This window comes from Tachyglossus aculeatus, chromosome X4 (assembly GCF_015852505.1).
Source record: "Tachyglossus aculeatus isolate mTacAcu1 chromosome X4, mTacAcu1.pri, whole genome shotgun sequence".
Taxonomy (NCBI): Eukaryota; Metazoa; Chordata; class Mammalia; order Monotremata; family Tachyglossidae; genus Tachyglossus; species Tachyglossus aculeatus.
In genome coordinates, this window is record NC_052098.1 from 3,048,205 (window position 1) to 3,075,276 (window position 27,072).

Genomic DNA, 27,072 nt, shown 5'->3' on the forward strand with positions numbered 1-27,072 from the left:
TCTAACTCCCAGGCAGGACCACACAGCTTCTCGTGGTGGTGGACCCTGGATAGTAGAAGCTGCAGGTAGAATTCATTAGCTTGGAGCAGACTGGGGTCTGCGGGCCAGAGTAGGTGACCCTGATGGGAAGCAGGGGGACTCAATCAATCAGTGCTATTTATTGAGCATTTACCTTGTGTGCAGAGCACTGTATTAAGTGCTTGGGAAAGTATACTAGAGTTGGTAGAAATGATCCCTGCCTTTGAGGGGTTTACAGTCCACTGTGTGCCTAGCTCTGTACTCAGTGCTTGGGAGAGCACAGTAGAGTTAGTGAACATGATCCCTGTCCTCAAGGAGCTTACAGCCTCCTGTGTGCAGGATACTGTACTGTGCGCTTTGGAGAGTAGCTAATAGTACCCAAAGGACCCCCTACTAGGGGTGGGTCCTGGGCTACAGCCCAGTTAGCCCAAGTCTTTTTTTTTAACTGTGCTTGCAAAGAGCTCACTATCTGTCAAGCACTGTTCTAAGCACTGTGGTAGATAAAGTTAGTCAGGTCTTAATTTGTTTCTGCATGTTTTATTCACTTCATTTGTCTGTTAAGTCAAAGTGCCTATCAGGAGGTTCTGTTCCTTTTTTAATCAATCCATACTGCAAAGCATGATGGAAGTAGGCTCCCAGATAAACGCCTCTACCCCTACCCCTGCCCCAACCAGGTAGCAAAAAAACAGTCCTAAATGCAGCCTATAATTTTCTCAATGCTTGCTGATGATCACAGGGGTCCATGTGAGAGTATAGATGGTTTCATGCAAACCATCACCACTGATGCAAAAAAACTCAAACGCACATTAATGATGGTGGGATAACCTATCCTTCCCCAACTTTAAACCAATGGCGTATTCAAGTAGGCAGCTAAGGAGACTAAAAGCTCATTTTGGGCAGGGAACATGTCTGCCAACTCTGCCGTATTGTCCTCTCTCAAACGACTGGTATAGTGCTCTGCACACAGTAAGCACTCAATAAGTATGATTGATCAATTGAGTGATTTTGGTTGTTCGATCCGTGATGAGACAGCAACCCCCTGAGCGTCTGAACTCTCCTTGTTAGGGATGCACAGCTCACCCCAAATTGGGGCAGGGCCAGAAAAGGGGCTTGAAATAAGGCCTGCCTCACCAAGCTCAAAACGCTGTCACCGGACAACCGTGCTGGGAGAACCTTCATCTTGCCACAAAGGTAGGCTCTTGCTGCCTGTGGTGTCATCTTTGAAAATGAAGAATGGCTAGGAGATCAATCAATCAATCGTATTTATTGAGTGCTTACTGTGTGCAGAGCAGTTTCCTGGACTCTCCTCACCTTGAGGTAAATCAGTCAAGCAATCAGTGGTATTTATCCAGTGCTTACAGTGTGCAGTTTCCCCCTTGATTTGGAGAAAGGTGGGAGACCTTTGTATATAAGGGCGAATCTGACCCAATAGAGTAAAAAATGGCAGGCGGGGCAAAGCGGAGCAGTTTTGAGCCACCATTGTAATGATGAGGGCCCTAGAGTTTACACCCATTTTATCTCTTTTTACCATTACTGTCCCTGAACTATGTTTTACACAAATGGAGCGCAGCCCTGTGGGATTGTGCTGTGGTACTCCAGCCTCAGTCCGAATGCAACCCCAAGACCTGGGGACTCAGGGCTCCTCTGCCTCTTCCATTGCTCTCTGTCAGTTGCTGCTGCCTCCATCTTTCCCCGAGGGGCAAAGGTTTCCTTGCACCGTTAGATGGCTGCCTGGTGGCTCCTTGCAAGAGTCTGTGTGTGTGTGTGCACCTTCAGGGTCTGTAACCCAGATGCATCCCAAGCCCGTAGATTCCTCTGAAATACCCAGACCCATTTCAATTTCCACGGTGGTTGTCTTCTTTCCCTGAGGGTTGCCTTTAGACTTTTTTCTGTGTAAAATGAAGTCAACAGGAGCTGAATTGGGTCGCCTAGTAACAGGTGTTGAAGTGCTTAGTACAGTGCACTGCGCTCAGTAGGCTCTCAATAAATACCATTATTCCTACTAAAAGCAGGTGCCGGAAATAGCAGCTGCAGCAGCAATCCACAGGACAGTCTGGTCAATGGTAGGGGCAGGTTAACTTTAGAAGAAAAGAAACCCCTTCTTTTCTGGGGTTTTTCTTCCGTAGTTGTTTGCTCGCCAACTCCTTCCCTTTGTTGTCGACTTCTGAGCACCTGCGGTGTTTTAAAAATCTTCCCCATTAACAGAGAAAACAGAGCCAAATCACAACCTGTGACACCTTCAAGTTGCTTCTTCAACAGCTCTGCAGCTGAGATCCTGCTGGGGCTGTGCTCAGGCTGAGTGCTAGGCAATTCAGTCTGTCTAAGGCAACAACTTTCTCCTGCTTAACTCTGTCTAGTTTATGTTTCTCTCAATGAAAAGCCAGTCAAGTAAGGGAAAAGAGTTGACTTCTGGTGAAGGGATTATTCCAAAACATGACAGTAGCCCATTAGCATCTGTTTAGCGGGACCTGGGATTAAGTTTTGTAAAATCAGCAGCTGCATATTTTGACAGTTTTACAACTGCCGATATTCCTCCCCAAAAGGCACTGAGATAGCTAGGCCGAGTCGCCTCTTCAGATGCCTGGAGCTGCACAACAGAAAACCCCTCTCCTTCTGCCTCCCGCCTCCAGGGTTTTCCTCTTAATCCAGGTTTACGCTTTACTCAAGTGGAGAGTCCTGGAAAGGAGTTGCGCCTTCATGGCCACCCATGGGGACACTGGCCACTACGCCTTTATCGCCTGAACTCTCAGCCTCGTTTATCCTAGGTCTTTGGCCAAGCCTGAGAGTTGCCCAACAGGGCTGAAAAGACCAAAAATGGTGGTCTTCTGGCCCATTAGCTCTTTGAAGCCTGCACTGCCCTGTCTTCACCTTGTCCCCCCAGGTTCCCACCTTCTTTCCCCACCCTGCCAAGCTCAAAATGAAATGTGGACACCAGCAAAGTGGCTGTGCCCCTGCTGCCCTTCAGAAGCTTTAGCCTGGCCCTGGGTGGACAGGGAGAGCAAGCGGGGTCCTGCATCTCTCAACATCTTGGCATTTTGTGGTCAATTTGGAGAGTAAGTCTGAATTTAAGATGGGAGTGAGCCTCAAAAAGATGGGTAATTGAGGTGTTTACACTGGTTGGGAGTCTGCAAAACTGTCTTAGAAGATATTACAAAGGGGGAAACTGTCTTCTCAGGAGATATTGCAACGGAAGAGCAAACTCTTGGCCTAATTTGACATGAGTGCAGTTCTGTCGGGCGGCAGGGGCCTGGACTAGATGACCTTTCAAGGATCCTTCCATACCCAATATTTCTCACGAGAAGAAACTATTTTCCACTTCCCAGTAATTCACGTTGTAGCCAAGTGATATTTCCAGTTATTTTAAGCCAGTGAACCTGATGGCAAATGATCTGAGGTTTTTCCAAAGAAAACTGATACAACCAATCATGGCCAAAGAAGAAGCGTTTTTGAAGAGAAGGAACTTTCTGTGCTCTTGGCAGAAACTTAGAGACATTTGTTCTTTTGTTTTCTTGCAAGATAAAATTATAAACTAAAATAAAAAAACTCATTATGTAAAAAGAATCAAACCACCACCACCACAACAACAACAAAAAAAAACCACACTGTGTGGCGAATGCAGTAAATGGCAAAGCGATATCTTGTTTGGATGATTAAATTGTATAATCGTACATACCAGCGGCTTTATGGTTGGTATTGCGAGAGTAAAAGGGAGCATTCTGTTTCAGCCCATTGCTACCCCCATCAGTCAAGGAGTCATAAAACAAATTGACAAGCTGTAATGTACTCCCACCGAGCACCTCATCCTACCTTCAGAAAGCAGGGTACCATAATGGGAGGGGTCCTGGGAGCCACATATCAGGGCTGCTTATCTCCGGTTTTCTACTTCTAGAAATCATTTCTTGGTTTAATAACTTGGAAAGCAGAAAGTGCTGTCTTCTTTCTTTCCCCCCCCATAGAATTGACCTTAATAAAGCAGGGAGCCTGATATTTGATCAAGACCGATGGCTCATTTGCTCAGAAAAACAACTATGTCTCAGACACCCACTGTTACTTTGCTCTCTTCCATTCAGAAATGCAAAGTGGGTGAGATTATCTAGTGCCCCAGAAATACTGCAGCTGGGGATCCCAGTGGCTTTTTGGATAAACCTGGGATTATCAGGACTGGCCTATTCTGGAAAAGGCTTTACTGAAGAAAATGCATTTTAAACATTTCCTTCCCAAATCTACATGGGGAAACTTAACATTAAGTCCATAGTGGGGACTGTGCTATACAATTAGGGTGAAGCTTTTTGGAGTCATGGACCACCAGTCCTGCTTCCCTGCTTGGCTTCACTGATATGTTTCCATTGGGCCAGAGCGGTAGATTTCTCTTGAGAGAGCCTCCCAATTCTGGTGATCACCAGTTCGGTTGGATAAATTTGTTGTCCATCCTACAAATTGGGGACTTTCTGTCAAATGACTCCTGGCCCAGCATTCATCCCAGTTTCCCAACTTCAGGGTTCTCTTCCCTCTTTGAATTCCACTGTTTTTGAAGAGTCCCTGCCTGAGAAGACAGGACCGACTTTCTGAGCTGATGTTACCCCGCCTCTTCAGAGTTCTAGTTGGGTTTGCCACTCCACATGGAACCCAAGATACCTGGCAGGATCCAGTGACCTGATAGATTAAACTCCAAAGATTCCTCAAGCGGGGCCTCTTTCCTTGGTCCAGCCCCATGTGTGGCTCTCATTTTCTCTTTTGTGTTGCAGGTATCTTTTGTATCTGCAGATTAAGAGAGATATTTTCCACGGCCGCCTGCTCTGCTCTTTCTCTGATGCCGCCTATCTGGGTGCCTGCATTGTACAAGGTAAGTGCAGCCTGTGGTACAATGAGGATACCGGTGGCAGATCCTGCCCCCGAGGGTGAAGGTGCAGGGCCAGGCCAAACCTTCTCCCTGACCCTCCCTGCCCTGTGGAGGACTCCAGCTGGGCAAGTCCCCCCTTGGAGAGCCAAGGGTTCGGCCTACAGCTTGACAGGTCTGGAGAAATGAGTCTGGCCCGGCCCCTCCCCTACCCATCCCACGCATCGTGTGCTGGGATTGGAACCATATGCCGCTCGAGTGGGTCACCCAGTGGGACCGGTGCCAGCATGCCAGCTGGGAGTCTTCAGTCACATCTCACCGACGGCTGCCACGGACCCCGCCCCTGGGCTCGGCGCAGCCCGATCCCTGGGTTAAGGATGGTCACGCTGTTTGGATGGCTCATATTTGGAGAAGGAAGCGAAGGGATGGAATTTTAGACTATTTTAGGTCAGCCAGGGGACATTCTGGTCCGTGACTGTCAGGAAAGCAACAGTAAGCCTGGAGATGACCTTCCAAACCCACTGGAAAGCTAGCTCCTGAAACAATCTTGCATTCTGGGGGTGGGCCGCAGCAGCCCGACATCAAAAAAGCCAATTGGACTGTTTTTTGAGACAGTCCAACTTAGTGCTCTTCTTTTTACTGGCCTATGTTGCCAGTGAGTGCAGGCAGTGAAGGCAGGTCAGACTTGGTTCCTTTGTTCTCCTGCTCCAGGGTAGGCAAGCATCAGGTGGTCTGGACAGGAGAGAACGGCCATGGGTTTCTCTCAAATGAGTGGCACCACCTTGGGAGGCTGGAAATTCGAGTGAAGACCACCGCTAGAGTTAGCATTGCCATGGTGATGATCATAGCCACTGAATGGAGGGGCTGGCTTACCTCCCTTCTTTCCCTGGTGGTCAATTGGTGGCAACTGCAGGGTCAGTCTGAGAAATCCCAAGTGATCCTGCCTCATGTCAAGTGAACCTTAATGATGCTTTTATGAACTGGGGAAAGAAAGAGAGTGAGTGTGTGTGTGTGTGTGTGTGTGTGTGTGTGTGTGTTTGGTTGCCACACTTTTGGAATAGATGAAAATACGATTGATGATGAAAAGCAGAGAGAATTTAGCCCATTTTGGGTTAACGAGAGTGAGAAGTGCAGAAACCCAGAGTGCCTGTTGTAAGGAAGAGGAGTGCATCATACGAGAGAATAAGTTCATATTCATCTCAGATATTTCACTGCCCCAGTTACCTGTCACATTTTGAGGAGGGAGTTCAGGCCAGTGACACTCGATCTAGTGATTTAGCTGCATTATGTTTTGGTGGCTCTGCAGCTCAAAGTGGAATTCTCAAGTTGGTTTTCTTCCCGGGAGCAAAGAGGCTCAGTATCCGGTTTTGGCTCAGGCACACGGACGGCAAGTCTTCACGGTTCAATATGCTAATCAGAAATGCGCTAGGAAAATGGAGGAAGGGGTTTTCGCTTTGAGGAGACATCGCCCACCACAGATCTTAGGGAGACAAGATGTGATTCAAAAATCCAGCTGCCTGGCATCAGATACATGAAGCTTTCAAAACCCACCGTCTTCTTCTTTCACCGTTATGTCTAAAAGCGCTTACTCGGTCAGGCTCTTGGGGGAAGTTGTTCTCAATACCGCAATTCATTTGGGGGGTGCAGAGTTGAGAGAGGGCGAGAATGAGAGCAGGTGCCAAGATTTTGCATTTCCCACTCTAGGAATTGTACAGCCATCGATTTCTGTGTGCTCTGCACACAGTAAGCGCTCAATAAATACGATTGAATGAATGAATCGATTTACTTTGATTACTCTATTTTGTTTCTTCCACCTCCGTTGCCCTTTTCTTGGCTTTCTACTCCAACCCTCCCCCAAGCACCCTGTATTTTCACTCAACTCTCATTTGCCAGACATCACAAAACTGCAGAGAGTCTGGAGGAGCAATCTCTTTTAAAGTCTCAGTTAGTGCTGGCCAGATATTACATGTCTTGGGGACCTACCTTGCTTCAAAACAGGATACAGAATGGCTTCTATCAGCAGTGACATGCTTGAGGTATCAAGAGGATATAGGCTTGCTTTGTTCACAGAGCCACCGGATTCTTTCCTTCCTTTGTTAACACAATAATGTCCATCACAACCAATTCCATATTGGGGAATCTCTGCTGTTGTGGTTTGAATTCAACCACAAGAACCTGTGTTCTAATCCTGGCAATGCCACTTTTCTGTCGTGTGACCTTGGGTAAGTCACTTCACTTCTCCAGGCCTGTTACCTCATCTGTAAAATGGGGATTGTAAGACTGGGAGCCCCATCTGGGACATGGACCGTGTCCGGCCTGATTAGCTTGTATCTATCCCAGCGCTTAGTACGATGCTGGCACGTGGTAAGCGCTTAACAAATACTATTTAAAAACAAAACAAAAAACAGGGACCATTTAGAAGAGATGGATGCTATTCCTTGCTATTAAATGATCAGAGCACCAACTCTAATTAGGAGAGGTAGGTCTGGTCCCTCTTTTAGGTTGGATAAAGCCAAAGTGATTGAATGCTCTCCTAGCTTTAGAACCTCTTGGGATCATTTACAAATGCAAATTATTAATGTAGACTACTTTCATTCAGATTTTTCATTCCAATTTCTGAAATATCAAGATGTCTTGACCAGAAATTCTGATGCTTTTAGAGAAGCAATGTGGCCTAGTGGATAGAGCCTGGGCCTGGGAGTGAGAAGCACTTGGGTTCTAATCCTGGCCTGCTTCTTGTCTGCTGTGTGACCTTGGGCAAGTTACTTCACTTCTGTTGGCCTAAGTTACCTCATCTGTAAAATGGGGATTAGGACTGTGAGCCCCATGTGGGACATGGACTGTGTCCAACCTGATTATCTTGTACCTATTTCAGGACTTAGCACAGTGCCTGGCACATAGTAAGCACCTAACAAATGCCATATTAAAAAAAAACAAAACAACTTGGAGCTTCACTCGAAGGGAACCATACTTAGCCTAGCCCAGGACCAAGTGCCTTTGATCCACAGGAATGGCATTTTAGTAGAGGAGAAAATTCAAAAATAGTTTTCAGCAATTCCCTCTATTCTCTGTAGGAGGAAGTGAGACATTGTCCAAATACAGAAGGTGTTTCCACAGCCTTCCAGACAGTCTGTTTGGAGTAAACAGACTTTTTAGGGTGCAAGTCTTTTTTTAATGTTCCCAGCCCAATTTCTCAAGTGCTTAGTGCAGTGCTTTGCACATAGCAAACACTCAATAAGTACCCACAGAGCTGCTGAATTGTTCTTTTAAATTTTGAACTCACACTCCTTCCACAGGTTTTGTACGGAACAGAAGTCCCTGAGTGCTCTGAGATAAGGTCTTCAAGTTTCTGGGAGGGTGATTTCCTTTGGTCTCCTACAATCAGACATTACCTTTTTTTTATGGTATTTGTTAAGCACTTACTCTGTGCCAAGGCACTGTACTAACTGTACTTCCTGTTCCTTCACCATTCCACGTATTTCAGGTTTATCAAACTCTCCCAAGCACTTAATACAGTCCCCTGCACACACTGAGCACTCAATATTTATTGAGCGCTGACTGTGTCCAGAGCACTGTACTAAGTGCTTGGGAGAGTACAATAGAACACTATAACAGATACATTCCCTGCCCACAGTGAGCTTCTAGACTTCTAGCTTCTAGACTGTGAGCCCGTTGTTGGGTAGGGACCGTCTCTATATGTTGCGAACTTGTACTTCCCAATCGCTTAGTACAGTGCTCTGCACACAGTAAGCGCTCAGTAAATACAATTGAATGAGCTTGCAGTCTAGAGGGCAGACTTCCACAGAAACAGGCGTAGTACATCATGGAAGGGCACCTGCCTCAAAAGAAGGAAGGGTAAGAGGTTTGGGTGGGAAGAGGGGAGCTTTCTGGAAGGTATAAGATGTTGGGGAATACAGGGCACCTTACTGCCCTACTTAAATGTCAAACCTGAATTTGGCAGATGCAGAGCACAAGATCTTTCCCTCTGCTGTTGTTTCAGCTCTTGAAACTGTGTCCAACCGGATTATCTTGTACCTACTCCAGGTAGGTTTCAAGAGCTGATTGTTCCTTTTGCGTTCTCATCTTTGCAAGCATTGAGTTGACTTTTCTTCCCTCCTGGTGTAGGCCTTTTTTATTTGGTCCAGCCTTATGCTGCAGGAAATGCAACATTGCCTCCCCCCCCACACCCACCCACACACCCCACCCACTGAGGCGCCTTCAGTCTGCACCAGTTTTGATTTAAAGTTGTTCGGACTTTGTGGTTTAGCAGATTTTCTCTTGGAGGGCTTTGGTCCATGCCTAGTAATGATGCTCTGGGCACAGGGGAGCTAGCATATGTTGTTGGCTGGTTGACCAGGTGAGAGGGACGCGGGAAGACTGCATCAACCTCATTCACCGCTCAGGATGGAGTCGATGAATGTTCTGGCAGTCCTACTGCAGAGCCCATTTTAAAATTCCCACCCATATAGTCTTTCCTACTGCTCAGTACAGTGCTCTGCACACAGTAAACACTTAATAAATTCTATTACTACTATATTATATTGTGCTTAGTACAGTGGTCTGCACACAGTAAGCGCTCAATAAATATGATTGACTAACTGACTGACTGGCTACTACTACTATCCAGACTCCCTGTCTCCAGGGTCCTGGGATTTCTCCAGGGGCACAGGCCACCACTTATGCCTCTGACGCTTCTCCATTTCCCCATTAGTCTTAGCTAATCAAAAATTGCCTGAGTAATTTAGGACACCAAAGTACTCTTTGCCCTCAATTGTCCAGATCTTTCCAGTGAAAATATTTTGGGTATTAAAATAACTAGCTGATTAAGGTCTAAAGGAATTTGAGAGGCCTGAATGATCAGAATCATTTATGAGTTTCAGCCCTGCCATTATTACATTTCAATGAAACTTGCGGCACTGAAAACAAATGAGTTTTTTATTGTTGTTGGTTTTTTTTTTTTTGCACCTGATGAGTATTCAGAGCGTGTAAGAAAATGTACAGGAAGGGCAGAAATCTGTGGCCTGGGCACTCCTGGGAGCGCATGGGGCCAAGACCGGACGGCCCTTCTTTCCACCCCTGCTATCGCTACGGAGAAGCTGCCATCATGGCCTTTAGAATCAATCCATCAATCAATTTATTAAGCACTTACTGATTGCAGAGACTGTACTGAGTGCTTGGGAGAGGACAAGGGAGTTGGTAGACATGATCCCTGCCCTCAAGGAGATGACAGTCCACTTCATGCAGGGCACTGTACTGAGCACTTGGGAGAGGACAATAGAATTGGTAGATATAATCCCTGTCCTGAAGGAGCTGACAGTCCACTGCATGCAGGGCACTGTACTGAGCACTTGGGAGAGGACAATGGAGTTGGTAGACATGATTCCTTGTCCTCAAGGAGCTTCTGGTCTACTCTATGCAGAGCACCGTACTAAGCATTTGGGAGAGCACAGTACGATAGAGTCGGTAGACACGATCCCCACCAATGAGGAACTTACAGACTTGAGGGGAACATAGAATGTTGCGGTGGTTTTCCATATAGGTCTGCCTGCCTAGAGCAGGGAGTTACTGGATGACCGTACGCTAAGGTACAGTTACACTTTTAGCTGTTGACATGATTCAGCTGTTCAGTTTTATCTGTTTGGATTCATTGTAACTGTTGATCCCTTGTCTCCGCCTGCTACCTGAGAAGCTGCGTGGCTTAGTGGATAGAGCACAGGCCTGGGAGTCAGAAGGACCTGGGTTCTAATCCTGGCTCTGCCACATGTCTGCTTTGTGACCTTGGGTAAGTCACTTGACTTCCCTGGGCCTCAGTTACCTCACCTGTAATAATAATAATGATATTTGTTAAGCGCTCACTATGTTCCAGGCACTGTACTAAGTGCTGGAGTGGATACAAGTAAATTGGGTTGGACACAGTTCCTATGGGGCTCACAGTCTTCATCCCCATTTTAAAGATGAGGTGACCGAGGCCCAGAGAAATGAAGTGACTTGCCCAAGGTTACACAGCAGACAAGTGGTGGAGTTGGGATTAGAACCCATGATCTTCTAACTCCCAGGGCCTGTGCTCTATTCACTATACCATACTGTAAAATGGGGATAGGGACTGTGTCCACCCTGATGAACTAGTTTCTACCCCAGCACTTCAAACAGTGCTTGGCTCATAGTAAGCACTTAAGAAGTGCCATTATTTTTATTACCTCTCGATTGTGTGTTCCATATGGACAAAGGACCGAGCTTCAATCTATATCCATGTATTCTTCCCAGCTACTTCTTACTGTACTTTACTCAGTGCAAGTGCTCAATAAATGTTAATGACAAAATGTTATTGACTTCAGGGCAAAGAAAGGACCATCCCTGGCAGGGAATTCCCTTGAGAATGGATTTCATTGCATATTCATTCAATCCCATTTATTGAGCGCTTACTGTGTGCACAGCAGTACACACGTGCTTTAACTAGTTGTGGTGAAGACGTGTAGCCTAACACTTGCTCATTTTCACGTTCCAAATAGACATTAACCACTCTCCCTCTTTTTCTCCTCCCCTTTCACTCCCCACCGCTTTTTATTTCAACCCCTCTAGCTGAATTTGGAGACTATGATCCTGATGAACATCCAGAAAATTACATCAGTGAATTTGAGATTTTTCCTAAGCAGTCTCAAAAGCTGGAAAGAAAAATAGTGGAAATCCATAAAAATGATCTCAGGTAAGGTTGGGTAATGGTTTTCCAAATGATGCATGGGGGCATATTGAGCCTGGCACCATTATGGCAGTGAATCTCTGCCAGCTGTCAGTAAGGGGGAATGTGGGAATTACAGCCTGCCTTTAAGATGGTCTACAGGAATTCTGGTCCACCGGTAACAGTAGCAAGTACCTGGAAGGCGTGGCCACAGAGGAGCCACTTCCAACGATGATGGTCAGAATGATGTGCATCCCAGTTTTTGAGTAGAAAACTTTCGACCACCCAAAATTTTAAAAGTGTGACCAACACAAAACAAATGCACTGCTGTCCGTAAAACTATTCTATCTGAAGCCTGCTTTGGGGCAAGGATGACTTCACAGAACTTCATTTGCAGAGGAATTCAGAGTCAACTTGAATTCCCCATTGGGTGACATGTTGAGCCTTCCTTCCTTACTGTGATTTTCAAGGAAAGTACATACTAGATTCACCAACAAAAAAACCCTTCTTGGAAGGTCACGAGAAATGACCTGCCCTTCCTAAGAATCGTTGCTGGGTTTCCACCAGGGAATTCTCGGGCTACGGTCCAGGACTGGGCTTCAGTGCCCGCATACATCACCATAAACCTCGGAAGAGTGTGTGGAATACAAAAGCAGATTTTAAACATTAGGGTCAGTGTACACTGTGTTTGGGCAAACAGAAGAGAACAAATGCAAACCTCCCCCCAACTCCTGCATCTTCTCCCCCTCGAAAAAACATGTTTTCGCCCCCTGGAGTCCTGCATTCTTATGCAAATGGTTGTATCCCCAAGGTGAGAGTTGTTTAAAGCGTGAAGACTGCCCGATGCACTCACACCCCCTTCTGGCCATCTCCAGAATTGCATTAGCGCCAGGGATGAAGTCCTTCTGTGGTGAATTTTGGAAAGATTCTCCTTAGAGAAAGGTAAAGCTTATAGGGAGAATTTACTCAGGGCTGCCCCTTGCTGAGTATCCCTGGCGTCTTAGGGCTTCTAAACCGTTACTGATTTAAAACGTCAACTTTCATCATTGCCTGGAACTAGGTAATCTCTTCCACTCCAAATTATACCGAGGACGTCAAGGAAAAAAGACAGTAGGGCGGAATTAAAAAAAAGATGCCATCAAAGCAGTATGCACTGACTGTTGCTACTTGTAATTAACCCTAAATGTCAAATGTTGTTAATAATAATAATAATAATTGTGGTATTTGTTAAGTGCTTACTATGGGCTGGGCACTGTACTAAGCACTGGGGTGGGTGCAAGCAAGTCAGGTTGGACACAGTCCCTGTCCTGCAAAGGGCTCACAGTCTTAATTCCCATTTTACAGATGAGGTAACTGAGGCAGTGATGTCGTGAAGGCATCCTTGATGTGGAAGGGATTGAGGAAAGAATTGGAGGACGAGAAGTGGAGACAGTGGTTGTAGACAGTTGGCTCAAGCAGTTTAGAAAGGAATGGTAGGAGGGAAATAGGGCAATAGCTGGAGGGAGCTGTGGGGTCAAGGGAGGGTTTTTAGGAATGGGGATACATGAGCATGTTAGAAAGCAGTGGGGAAGAAGTCTTGGAAGTTGAATAGTTGAAGATGGCAGTCGGGGAGGGAAGAAGAGAGAGGGTGAGTGTTTTGAGAAGGTGTGAAGGGATGGGGTTTGAGGTGAAGGTGGAGGGGGTGGATTTTGAGAGGAGGCAGGAGTTCGCCTCTTGAAATACTGCTGGTAAAGATGGGAGATTCGAATAGGGGGCAGACTGAGGGAGGGACTGGAGAGGAACAGGGGAGATTTTAGGGAGATCACACCTGATGATTTCAATTTCCTCAATAAAGTACATTAGTGGTAAGAGATAATAATATTAATAATAATGATGGCATTTGTTAAACACTTACTATGTGCAAAGCATTGTTCTAAGCACTGGGGTGGATACAAGGTGATCAGGTTGTCCCACGTGGGGCTCACAGTCTTAATCCCCATTTTACAGATGAGGTAACTGAGGCACAGAGAAGTTAAGTGACTTGCCCAAAGTTACACAGCTGACAATTGGCAGAGCCGGGATTTGAACCCATGACCTCTGACTCCCAAGCCCATGCTCTTTCCATTGAGCCATGCTGCTTGGGAAGGTGGGGAGGTGGCGGGGGCAGAGGGTTTGAGGAGGTGTTAAATGTCTGAAACAGCTGGTGTGGGCAATAGACGTGGGAGTCAAGGATGGAGAAATAATGTTGTTGGGCAGAGGAGAGGCCAGTGTTGAAGCAGGCGAGGATGAATTGAGATAGATGAGGTCAACCTGGTATCTGAACTTCCTTTGGCAATGCTCTGGGACTTGTGCACAAGAGCAAAGGAAGCTTACTGTTGAGGTGATCTGCAGGTTAGTTGTACAAGATTGGCAGAGGGACGGGGAAGCGAGGCAGTTGAGTTCAGTGGAGAGCGGGGTGTCAATGGTTTCAGTTAGTGTTTCAAGAAAGGTTTGGTTGGGTATAGAGACCAAACAGGATGTGATGACTTTGGAAAATGGGAGGTCAAAAGATTGGAGGTTTCTGTGGGTGAACAGGACTTTTCTGCAGGAAGAGGGTGGGTGGGAGAGAAGGCAAGTGAGGAGGTTGTGGTCCAATAGAGGAATTTCAGAGTGCTGAGGGTAGAGATTGGACAGTCACTAGAGATGATAAGTTGGTGAGTATATGAGGTGGGGTGGAGCAGGAGGTCAGTGGAGTTGAGGAGCGATAAGAAGTGGGCAATGGAAGGGTTGTCAGGAACATCCACATGGATATTGAAGTCACCAAGGATCAATGTAAGGATGGAGAAAGAGAGGAAGACTGTGAGGAAGGGGAAGTGTCAGACAGGAGGTTTCATGAGGTCGGAAGTGTTCCTCATGTCCTGAGACTGCAGCGTAGCACCGAGACAAAGTGTGTTACATTTTTTGTACTGATAATGTGTGTCATTTGAGCATGTGAGTTTAAGAGAAGCAGCATGGCCTAGTGGAAAGAGCCCAGGCCTGGGAGTCAGAGGACCTGGGTAATCTCATTATTCCAGTTGCCTGTGTGACCTTGGGCAAGTTACGTAACTTCTCTGGGCCTCAGTCCCCTCATCTGGAAAATGGGAATTCAATACTTGTTCTCCCTCCCACTTGGACCCATGCGGGACCTGATGTGAACTTGTATCTATCCCACCGCATAGTCCGATGTTTGGCATATAGTAATGAAAACCACGATTTTTATCCATTATATCAGCAGGCCCCTGAGATGTATCACTCTGTCCATCCATTATCTTATCTCCTTGTATCCCATCTTATTCTCTTCCCCAGCCTGTTAATTAGGCACACTTTTTCTTCCAAGCCAGGGTACCACAGAGAAGCTTTAATTTTGGTTGGAATTATGAGACTAGTGAAAGAAACACACAGGGCAAAGCTGGTAGGCACAGAGAGAAACGACTCATAGCTCACTGGGAGTTTCAGTAATAATTGGAATGGCTGGGTATCACTCTGCTTCTGTTTCACACTTAATTTGGAGAGCTGTGTGAACACACTGACAGGTTGGGATGAGAAATGACCTTTGGTCTGACCAGTCTCAAAACAAAACTGTACCAATTGAATCTCTCCTCCAGCTGGGTTGATGCCGGGAGACACATGGCAGTATGACAACAAGTTTGACAAAGACCTGATGGATGATGAGTTGAGTTGTTTTGGGAAATAAACCAGGGACTAAGAGAGAAGGTTAGGGATGGTGGTTGGTCCATCCTGAAACAATAGAATAGATGTCAAGGAGGACCACCATCAATCAGTTGCCACTGTTATAGATCGAACACAGAGCTGAAAGGACCATTGCCATTGGTTATTGTTCTTAGTAGTGGCATTGTGCATGGGTTTCTGTACAACTTTACAAGTATCCATTGTGGATCCTTTATTCTGTTTTACAAAGACAGAAAAAACATGAGAAACAGCATGGCCTTGTGGATAGAGCACAGACATGGAAGTCAGAAGGACCTGGGTTCTAATCCTGACTCCTCTGCTTGTCTGATGTTCATTCATTCATATATTCAATCATATTTATTGAGAGTTTACTGTGTACAAAGCACTGTACTAAGCACATGGGAGGGTACAATACAACAACAAACAGACACATTCCCTGCCCACACGAGCTCACAGTTTAGAGAGCTGTGTGACCTTGTGCAAGTCACTTCACATCTCTGGGCCACAGTTGCCTCATCTGTTAAATGGGGATTTAAGACTGTGAGCCCTGTGTGGGGCAGGGACTGTGTCCAACCTGACTCACTTGTGTATACGCCAGCGCTTAGTACAATGCTTGGCACATTGTAAGTGCTTAATAAATACTATTAAAAAAAATGCCAGAGCTGGGATTAGAACCCAAGGCCTCTGACTTCCAGGCCCATACAGTTTGCACTAGGCCATGGTGCTTCCCAATTATCATTATCATCATTATCATATTATTGAGCACTTACTGCACTAAGCACTTGGGAGAGTACAGTAAAACAGAGTTGGTAGACATGTTCCATGCGCACGAGGAGCTTACAGTCTCCCCTCTCCATCCCCCCTGCCTTACCTCCTTCCCTTCCCCACAGCACCTGTATATATTTGTTTATATGTTTGTACGTATTTATTACTCTATTTATTTATTTATTTTACTTGTACATCTCTATTCTATTTATTTTATTTTGTTAATATGTTTTGTTTCGTTCTCTGTCTCCCCCTTCTAGACTGTGAGCCCACTGTTGGGTAGGGACCGTCTCTATATGTTGCCAACTTGTACTTCCCAAGCGCTTAGTACAGTGCTCTGCACACAGTAAGTGCTCAATAAATACGATTGATTGATTGATTGATCTGTACCCTTTAAGCACGTGATATACATCCCATCTTCAACCCCACAGCACTTACGTTTATATGAGTAATTTATTTAGAAGCTAGTCTGTAAGCTCCTTTTCGGCAGCGAATGTATCTACCCCCTCTATTATATTGTACTCCCCTAAGCACTTAGTGAAGTGCTCTGCACACAGTAAATGCTCAGCAAATACCACCGATTGATTGATTGATTGACTCTGGGTGCCACTTGTCTGCTGTGTGACCTTGGGCAAGTCACTTCACTTCCCTCTGCCTCAGTTCCCTCATCTGTAAAAGGGGGACTGAGACTGTGAGTCCTATGTGGGACAGGGACTGTGTCCAATCTGATAAACTTGCATCTATCCTTGTGCTTAGTTCAGTGCCTAGCACATAGCACATGCTTAACAAATGTGATAGTTATTATTATTATTCATTCATTCATTCGTATTTATTGAGTGCTTACTGTGTGCAGAACATTGTACTAAGCGCTTGGGAAGTACAAATCGGCAATAGATAGAGACGGTCCCTACCCAACAACGGGCTCACAGTTAGTAGTAGTAGTGGTAAGAGGAGGAGGAAGAGGAAGAGGAGGAGCATTTATTGAGCACCCACTTAGTGTGTTTCACTGTACTAGGCATTGGGAAGTACAAAATTAAGAAGTGTCATGTTCCCTGCCCACAAGGAGCTTGCATTCTCTGTGCTTCAGTTTCCTCATCTGTACAGTGGGTGTAATACCTTCTGGTGTGAGAAAAATGAGGAGGACTGGTTTGGGGAGGGAAGATGAATTCAGTTATGGATATGTTTAATTTGAGGTGACGGCAGGCAATCCATGTGGATTTGCCCTGGAGGCAGGAGGAAATGTTAGATTGTAGATTTGGGAGTCATGGTACTACCTGTCGAGGTAGTAGTTAAAGTCATGTGAATGGATCATCTGATAGTCAACCACTACTGGTGCTACCTGAGGCCCGGAGAAGTGGCTCAGTGGAAAGAGCCCGGGCTTTGGAGTCAGAGGTCATAGGTTCAAATCCCGGCTCCGCCCCTTGTCAGCTGTGTGACTTTGGGCAAGTCACTTCACTTCTCTGGGCCTCAGTGACCTCATCTGGAAAATGGGGATGAAGACTCTGAGCCCCCGCGTGGGACAACCTGATCACCTTGTAGCCTCCCCAGCGCTTAGAACAGTGCTTTGCACATAGTAAGCGCTTAATAAATGCCATTAAAAAATACAGTAGATTTTGCTTCACTTTTATTGCTCCTAACTTGATTTAGGCGGCAAAAGTTGGAAAATCCCAAATATAGCACAAAACTACTTGTAAATTCTAACAATGAATGGTGCCAACATCCTTTTACTCTCAGGCAATCCTACAATAGGGATTTCTAAAGCTGTTCAGTAACTTAACCCCAGCCGTAGGTTAACATCATTTCTCATTTGTTCTGAGTCACTCCACCAGTTCCACAGACCTTTAACTCCTCCCAGCATCTCTGGGAGATAAGCAAGGGAGTAAAGGCTCTTATCTCTCTTTCTCCTAATGGGGAGACAGTCCAGAATGCTGACTTCTGTTTCACAAAATGGCCCCACCTTGGGCTCTTTCCATTCATCCAGCAGCTGGTAGTGAGATGATGCTGAACCAGTGAGGTACAAAGTGGCTGGGTTATTCATGTCCTTTCCCACATAGTATTGTTACATTGAGGTTTCTCTTTGAAATCTGAAATAGAAATGTTGCCTTCCTGAACTGGTTCTGGTAGAAGCCCAGGAAATGATGGTTGGGTGGGGATGGGCTGAGGGGGATGGGCAAGTCCTGGTGGCCATCTTGTCTGGCTACACCTCTGGCCACCAGAGTTGTGAGAGTAGTTCTGGGCAGCTCAGCATAGAAAATGTGAGGAAAAGTATTTTTGCAGTGGAATCGGCCTTCTTTAATGGGCCTACGGAGCCCAGTTTCGAGATCCGGAGCAGCTAGTGGAAGGAAGGCCGTTGGCTCATTTAGACTTGATCATGTCATTGGCTCTCTGATTCCCTGCAATGAACAAGTCTTCTGCTTAAGCCCAGCTTTATGGGAAGTCATTTTTTATGGTATTTGTTAAGCGCTTACTATGTGCCAGGCAGTGAACTAAGTGCTGAGATAGGTACACGATAATCAGGTTGGAAACAGTCCATATTCCACATGGGGCTCACAGTCTTCATCCCCATTTTATAGATGAGGTAACTGAGGCACAGAGAAGTGAAGTGACTTGCCCAAGGTCAAACAGCAGACAGGTGATGGAGGCAGGATTAGAACCCAGGGCCTTCCGAGTCCCAGGCCTGGGCTCTATCTATCTTAGAAGCCTTCCCTGATTAAGCCCTCTTCTCCCTTCCTCCCACTCCCATACTTGCTCCTTCATTTATCCTCCCTTCCATTCCCACAGCACAAATGTATATATCTGTATATATTTGAAATGTATTTATTTATTTATTCATCTATTTATTTATTTATATTAATGTCTGTCTCCCCCTCTAGACTGCGAGCTTGTTGTGGGCAGGAATGTATCTGTTGTTGTACTCTCCCAAGTGCTTAGTACAGTGCTCTGTGAACAGTAACCACTCAATAAATACAATTGAATGAATGAAGGAAGGAAGGAATATCCACTAGGCCACACTGCTTCTTATCACTTCATAGATTTTGCATGTAAGAGTAACCTAGTGTGTCTGGCGGGAAATGTCCAGCACACAATCTTTTTACAGGAGTTTTATCTCTGAGGTAACTGGGAATTAGACTATGAATTCAACACCCTGGGGTTAAAAGCACATTTATGGTACTTTGAATCTCTAAATTGACAGTGAAGGTCAAGGTGCAGACTTTGTTCTCTCTCCCCCATTCAACAGAGGTCCTTACTTGATCCTTTTCTGTTGAATAAGAAAGAGGAAAGCCCGAGGTTCTTCCAGATGATTAAGTGTCTTGTACTACCGTGTTGAATCACAGTCCCTATCCCATGCGGGCTCATAGTCTCTATCCCCAATTTACAGATGAGGTAACTGAGGCCCGGAGAAGTGAAGTGACTTGCCCAAGGTCACAGAACAGACAAGTAGCAGAGCCAGGATTAGAGCCCATGACCTTCTGGTCCAGCGCTTAGAACAGTGCTTTGCATATAGTAAGCGCTTAATCAATCAATCAATCAATCAATCGTATTTATTGAGTGCTTACTGTGTGCAGAGCACTGTACTAAGCGCTTGGGAAGTACAAGTTGGCAACATATAGAGACAGTCCCTACCCAACAGTGGGCTCACAGTCTAAAAGGGGGAGACAGAGAACAAAACCAAACATACTAACAAAATAAAATAAATAGAATAGATATGTACAAGTAAAATAAATAAACAAATAGAGTAATAAATATGTACAAACATATATACATATATATAGCTTAACAAATACCATCATTATTATTATTATTATTCTGATTCCCAGGCCTGTGCTCTGTCCACTACCGCATGCTGCTTCTCATAGTTGTCTATTATGTGAGACAACCTGGGGAAGAAGACATCTTTGGGGCCATACAAGGGGAGGGGCCAAGGACCATTCATTCATTCAATCGTATTTATTGAGCCCTTACTGTGTGCAGAGCACTGTACTAAGCGCTTGGGAAGTACAAATCAGCAACATATAGAGACAGTCCATACCCAGCAGTGGGCTCACAGTCTAGAAAGGCTGAGTGAGGAAAAGAAAGAACCTCTTACATAATTATTATGGTATTGGTTAAGGGCTTACTATATGTCAAGCACTCATTCATTCATTCAGTCATATTTATTGAGTGTTTACTGCATGCAGAGCATTGTACTAAGCACTTGGAAAGTACAATTCAGCAATAAAGAGAGACAATCCCTGCCCACAACAGGTTTACAGTCCAGAAGCACTGTTCTAAGCGCTAGGGTAGATACAAGTCTTTCAGGCTGGACACAGTCCCTGCCCCACATGGGGTACAATGTCTAGGTAGAAGGGAGAACAGGTATTGAATCCCCATTTACAGATGAGGAAACCGAAGCACAGAGAAGTGAAGTGACTTGCCCAAGGTCACTCAGCAGGCAAGTGGCGGAGCTGGGATTTGAACTCAGGTCCTCTGACTCCCAGGCCTGGGCTCTTTTTATTAGACCATGCCACTCCTCATGATTACATGTGATTTTTCCATGTCTTTAGACTGGAATCTTTTTAGAAATCACATATTTCCAGATACATAATGGAAGCCTGTGGGAAAATGGGGTTAGAGATTCAGAATTTTGATTTTTACACACCTTCTGGAGTGAATTTGTTTTGCATATGGAGGAATGCTTGCAAACGAGTCAACATCCTAACTCCTTGGCAACAGAATTCCTGCCGTCTGCGTTCTTGAACTTGGAGCATGTTGGAGTGTTGCTGAGGCTGCTTGTGAGGGATTCTCCTAAGGGATGTTGATTTCACCTGAGAACTATTGCAGAGCAACAAGTTGATTTATCACATGGCTTTGAGGGTCTAGTTTTTTTCCCCACTAGCAGATTAAGATAGAGTTGAGGTGACAATAATCATAAATCATAAAAATTGTGGTATTTGTTAAGCACTTTTTAGCAAGTGCTGCACTGAGTGCTGCGGGGCATAAGACAGTCAGGTCGGGCACAGTCCCTGGCCTACATGAGGCTTCACAGTCTAAAGGAGAGGGGGAACAGGTATTGAATCTCCATGTATACAGATGAGGAAACTGAGATACAGAGAAGTGAAGCGACTTGCCCAAGGTCACACAGCAGACAAATGGTAGAGCTGGGATGAGAACTCAGGTCCTCTCACTTCCAGGCCCAGACTCTTTCCATTAAGCCATGCTGCTTTATAGTTAGGTAGCATCATTTTTTCTTGACGGCTGGAAATGCTTCCTGTAGGCTTTCTGATTTAGCTTCACTAAAGGGAAGAGAGAATTGAGGCCCAGAGATGTTGTGAATTGTATGAGGTCACAGGTCAGAAGTTAAGCCAGAACTAGAATCCAAGCTCTCTCTCCAGTCTGCTGTTGTCACCGGATTTCAATCAAAGTAAGCGATCAAACAGTGGAGGGTTCCATAAAGGGTTTGTTTGGGGAACTGAGGCAAGAGGACGAGGGACATTGGCAGTGATGCCTCCTATGTATTTTAATTATTATCAATACAAATGATATGAATAATAGTAGCATTTGTTAAGCACATACTCCAATGCAAACACTGTAATAGATACAAGATAATCGGAATGGACCGTACCCCTCTCCCACATTGGGCTCAGTCTACGAGGCAGGGAGAACGGGTATTTTATCCTTCTTTAACAGGTGAGAAAACTGAGGCACTGAGAAGTTAAATGACTGCACACGAGGTGTTCAGTCAGTGCTCTCGGTTGATTGATTGAAGAGGCCCCAGTTTCAAGGATCACTGTCATAGTAATACAGCAGGAAAGTGGCAGGGCCAGGATTAGAACCCAGGTTCTCTGACTCCCAGGCCCATGCTCTTTCCAGTAGAGCATGCATTTTCCTTATGAATGCCTGACCAAATGTCTAAGGGTTGCAATTTTGCTGAGCCCATCAGACTTGGTTGCAACTATACTGTGTTCATAAGGCAATTGTCATTGTGTCCCCGTAGCATAGAGGTGCTAATACTATGTGAACAAAGAAAAGCAAAAAGGAGACATCAGAAGGAGGTGTGATTTTTCCACAACCCAATATAGTCACAGAAAACCAGCTCATGCTAATTATTCACTGGTCTTTTTAGCTTTAAAGCATTCAATCAGCTCTCCCCCTCCAACTTGCCTTGCTGATTTCCTACTACAGCAACCTACTCACTGTACCTCAGTTTCACCTATCTCGCTGCATCGCCTATGAACTTGGATCTATACCCTTTAAAGCACTTGATAATCCCCCCACCCGCAGCCCCACGACACTTATGTATGCATCTGTCATTTCTTTGAATGTCTCTCTCCCCCTCTAGACTTTGAGCTTGTGGGTGGAGAATGTATCTCCTAACTCTGTTCTATTGCGCTCTCACAAGCACTTAGTACAGTGCTCTGCATACACTAAGTGCTCAATAAATGCCATTGATTGATTGACTTCCTTGAGTTCAATAGGTGTAGTAGTCTTTCTGATAAAGTTATTAACATCGAGAAAAGCTTGTAAACAGCCTGGTTCCATTGGTTTGAGCATTTCCAGAGAGCTCTAATAATAATAATAATAATAATTATTATTATTATGGTATGTATTAAGCAATCTATCAGTTGTATATATTGAACGCTACTGTGTGCAGAGCTTATGTACATATTTGTAATTGATTTTAATGTCTGTTTCCTCCTCTAGACTGTAAATTCCTTGTAGGCAGGGAACTTGTCTACCCATTCTTTGTACTGTTCTCTCCAAGTGCTTAGTACAGTGCCCTGCACACAGTCAGTGCTCAATAAATATGATTGATTGATTGGTACCTCGGTGCATGGAAAGATGGAGAGAGGTATAATCAATCAATCAATAGATCAATCAGTGGTATTCGTCGCGTGTTTATTGTGTTCAGAGTACTGTATGAAGTGGTTGGGGGAGTATCATAGAGTCGGTAGTCACGATCCCCGCCCTAAAGGAGCTTACAATATATTGCGGGGAGTTGGGGGGAATGGACATGATTCTGATGATGATGATGGTATTTGTTAAGCACTTACTATGTGCCAAGCACTGTTCTAAACACTCGGGTAGATACAAGGTAATCAGGTTGTCCCACGTGGGGCTCACAGTCTTAATCCCCATTTTACAGATGAGGTAACTGAAGCACAGAGAAGTAAAGTGACTTGCCCAAAGTCACACAGTTAAGTGAGGGAGCCGGGTTCAGAACCCACGACCTCTGACTCCCAACCCTGTGCTCGTTCTGCTAAGCCACGCTGCTCCTTCTGAAAATAGGAGAAGCAGAAGAGTATAAGGATACATTTACCAGGGCTGTGGGGCTTGGGTGGGGTGAGTATAAAAGTGTTTATAGACCTAAGTGCATAGATGACGCAGAGGGGAGGGCAGATAAGGTGGGGAAATGAAAAGTTAGTCAGGGAAGCTTCTTGGAGGAGATATGATTTTAGTGGGGCTTTGAAGATGGGAAGAATGGTAGTCTGTCAGCTATGAAGGGGAAGAGAGTTTTGAGCCAGAGGGAGGGTGTGAGAAAGGGCTTGTGAAAGAGATGAGATTGAGGTACACTGAGTAGGTTGGTGTTAGAGGAGTGAAGTGTGTGGACTGGAGTGGGGGATTAGCGAGGTGGAGGGGGAGAGCTGATTGAGTGCCTTAAAGCCAATGGTATGGAGTTTCTGATGTGGAGATAAAATACAACTATTAAAATATTCAAAATGAAGATGTGAGCTCTGAAAACTGACACATCATTACTGACTCTTCAAAATAATTATTGACAAGCCTCTTGTGATGAAACCACCAATTGGGGAAATCTGCAGCTCTTAAAATAAAATATCAGCTAAACGGTCGTCTTTACTACTAAGTATCTCATTAAAGACACCATTAGTCTTAGTGATACAGTTTCTAATGCAGGATATAAAGGATAGAAAATCACTATTTTCCATTAGCAAACCATAGCTTTCTGCCAAAAACCAAGAAAACACATCCCTTGGTAATGGAGTTTTGTTCACGTTGTCCCAAAACGTAATCACTGTCTGTCTTGAGTGAGTGTCCATTTTTTAGGCTATGTGGATATTTGTACTTTCTCGACTTATCTACCCTATGGCTCTTTGTTTTTCTTCTCTTGATTTTCAACCCTCTGTTTTGCTGTGTGGTTGTATATACTGACCCACAAATGCTTCTCCAGGTTCCAGGCTCCAGAAAAATGTCCCCTGACCCCAAGTGAGATTTGCAAGCAAAGTCATAAGGAGGGAATCATACAGTTCAGGAAGATCATTGCTTTAAATAAATAGCATTTTCTACAGCATCATATTTACCAGCGCATAGCAATCCTGGCCTTGGTAATTTATTCTTTTATCAAGGAAGCAAATACCAGTTTGGCGGGTAAAGAAAGCTGAAGTGAATCCTGCCATGTGTTGTTTCTTTGGATTTTTCTGTTAGTGACTTTGTGTTTCTTCCTGGCAGTCAGTCTGGTCATGCCCTTGTCTCTCTGTAAACAGATACAATGTCAGGCTAGGATGCAATCGAGGAGAGGAAGACCTTGCATGTCAGCACATTTAACTCAAAGTGAGATTTGTTTGGGGTTGGTCTGGCAGGCTTGTCCTCCCTGAATTCTAAGGTTCTACACCTTGTTGTTGCCCAAGGCAACTCTGAGTTGGTACCCAATACCGTCATTCACCCAAATTCAGAGCAGCAGTGTGGCCTAGTCGAAAGAGCCCGGGCCGTGGAATCGGAGGACCTGGGTTCTAATCCCTGCTCCGCCACTTGTCTGCTGTGCGACCTTGGGAAAGTCACTTCGCTTCTCTGTGCCTCAGTTCCCTCATCTGCAAAATGGGGATTTAATGCCTGTTCTCCTTCTCTGTGCCTCAGTTCCCTCATCTGCAAAATGGGGATTTAATGCCTGTTCTCCTTCCTACTTAGCCCACGAGCCCCATCATGCAGGATCTGATTATCTTGTATCTACCCCAGTGCTTAGTACAGCATTTGCCACATGGTAAGCACTTAACAAATGCCACAATTATTATAATTATGATTATTGAGGTCTGAAGTGAGTTAGGTGTGGCTCTGGTGCCTGGAGTATGATTGCCCCAAAGTCCTTCAACCTCCCTACAGCATTTGTTGTAAATGATTTACAACATGCATTTACAAATGTACATCCCTAAATTATTTATTATATTTAAATTGTTTGTTATGTCCATTCCTTGTGTATTTATATTAAGGCCAGTCTCCCTCTTGAGACTGTAAGTTTGTTGTTGGCAGGAAACGTGTCTACTAACTCTGTTGTACTTTCCCAAGGTCTTAGTATAGTGCTCTGCACCGAGTAAGTGCTCAACAAATACCATAAATACCATTGATTAATTTATTGATTTGGGCCCAGATTGAAGTTTCTGAACTTCTCAATTCCTTGGAAAACGTGGGTTTCCCTGAACCATGAGATCAAATCATACCCACATATTTGTTTTTAAGTGCCTGAAAGGCAGGTTGAGCCTTGTCATGCTTGAAATGACAAACTATTTCTGTGATCTTGATTTCCAACACATGACATAAGGCCAGGAACACTAAATTTCAATAGCTACATTTTGTTTAGAATTACGTTGAAGTTTACCATATTTCCTTCCTTTCAAAAGAAAAGTGAGTGCTCAAGTATAGCATTCTACCAGGTCTGCTGTTGCCAGGTGGTAATTTCTCTTTAGTTCACATAATGAATAATTTAAATCTTTCAGCCAGTGAGTTAAAGTTGCTATAGCAACTCCATGAGATGCAGTGCCACCACTTAGATCTTTTGTGAAGGTCTCTATTTGCTTATTTAATGAAAAAAAGAAACCATAATAACTAATCAGGTAATATGGGCTAACAAGATATGTTTATTCAGCCTCCACTTTCCTAAGGTTAAGTCCAGTTTAACTCAATCTATATTTGATAATATAAAAATAATAACCTCTGGACTTCAGTGAACATTTTTGTTTATTCCAATGGCCAGCTATGCAGCTATGAAGGGTAAAGGTTAACTAAGCTTAAAAGAGCCATCCATGGCTTAGAAAGGAAAAAACACAAAAGACCTACTTCATCCCAACCAATAAAATAATGAAAAATAAGCTCTCCATATGAGTTTTAAAGAAGAAATCAAGTCTTAAGGTTTGATTTGGGGAGTGAGGGGCAGGGCACAGCTAAATTCTGGGATAGGTATAAGGAAAGTAGCATTATTTCAGGACAGTGTGATGGAACTTTCCAGATTGTAAGCTCTTTGAGGGCAGGGATCATGTCTCCCAACTCTGTTGTATTCTTTCAAGCACTTAATAGTACACTGCACTGCACACAATAAGCACTCAATAAATAGCCTTCATTGATGGATCAATGGATTGTTCTTTAAAACCTATACTGTGGGATGGTTTAGGAGATACATTCTTCCAATCCCAGTTACTCCATGGGCCAACAAGTTAGATGAATCAATCAATGGTATCAATGGAAATGTGTCTACAGAGTCTATTATATTGTACTCTCCCAAGTGCTTTTAAAGTGCTCTGCACACAGTAAGGGCGCAGTAGATATGGTTGATTGGTAGATTGATCTGTTGAACACTTCTGTGGGCAGAGCCCTGTACCAAGTGCTTGGGAGAGCACAGTAGGATTCATAGACATGATCCCTGCCCTCAAGGAGTTTATAATCTAGTTGGGGAGACAACCACTAATAGAGGGAATGGGGAAGCAGTAGAACATATAGATATCTCCTTATATCTAGCATTTGCTAGAGGTGGATAGGGGGAGGTGAGTAACCACATGCTTAGTGCTGGAGTGGCAGTAGGGGAGGAAATAAGCTGTAGAGAAGAAATATTAGTAAGGGAAAACTGCTTGGGGAAGATGTAATTTCAGGAGGGCTTTGAAGAAGGAGAGAGCTGTGGTCTGCCTGATACAAAGACAGAGGGAGTTCCAGGTATGGAGGAAAACAAGTTTTTTTATGGTATTTGTTAAATGCTTACTCTGTGTCAAACACTGTTCTAAGAGCTGGGGTCGGTGCAAGTTTATTAGGTCAGATACAGTCCTTGTCCCACATGGGGCTCACAGCCTAAACAGGAGAGAGAACAGTTATTTAATCCCCATTTTAGAGTTGA

General features: G+C 44.7%; 1 protein-coding gene across 4 annotated transcripts in view; it reads left to right on the plus strand.

The window, feature by feature from the left end:
* The window catches only part of FRMD3 (FERM domain containing 3), a 264,744-nt gene that overhangs the window by 175,406 nt on the left and 62,266 nt on the right, over positions 1–27,072 (plus strand). For all 4 annotated transcript variants that reach the window (XM_038769693.1, XM_038769696.1, XM_038769694.1 and 1 more), the window contains 2 exons: positions 4,764–4,861; positions 11,435–11,558. In XM_038769693.1, the coding sequence (XP_038625621.1) occupies positions 4,764–4,861; positions 11,435–11,558 (222 nt within the window). The remainder of the gene's footprint in view (positions 1–4,763; positions 4,862–11,434; positions 11,559–27,072) is intronic.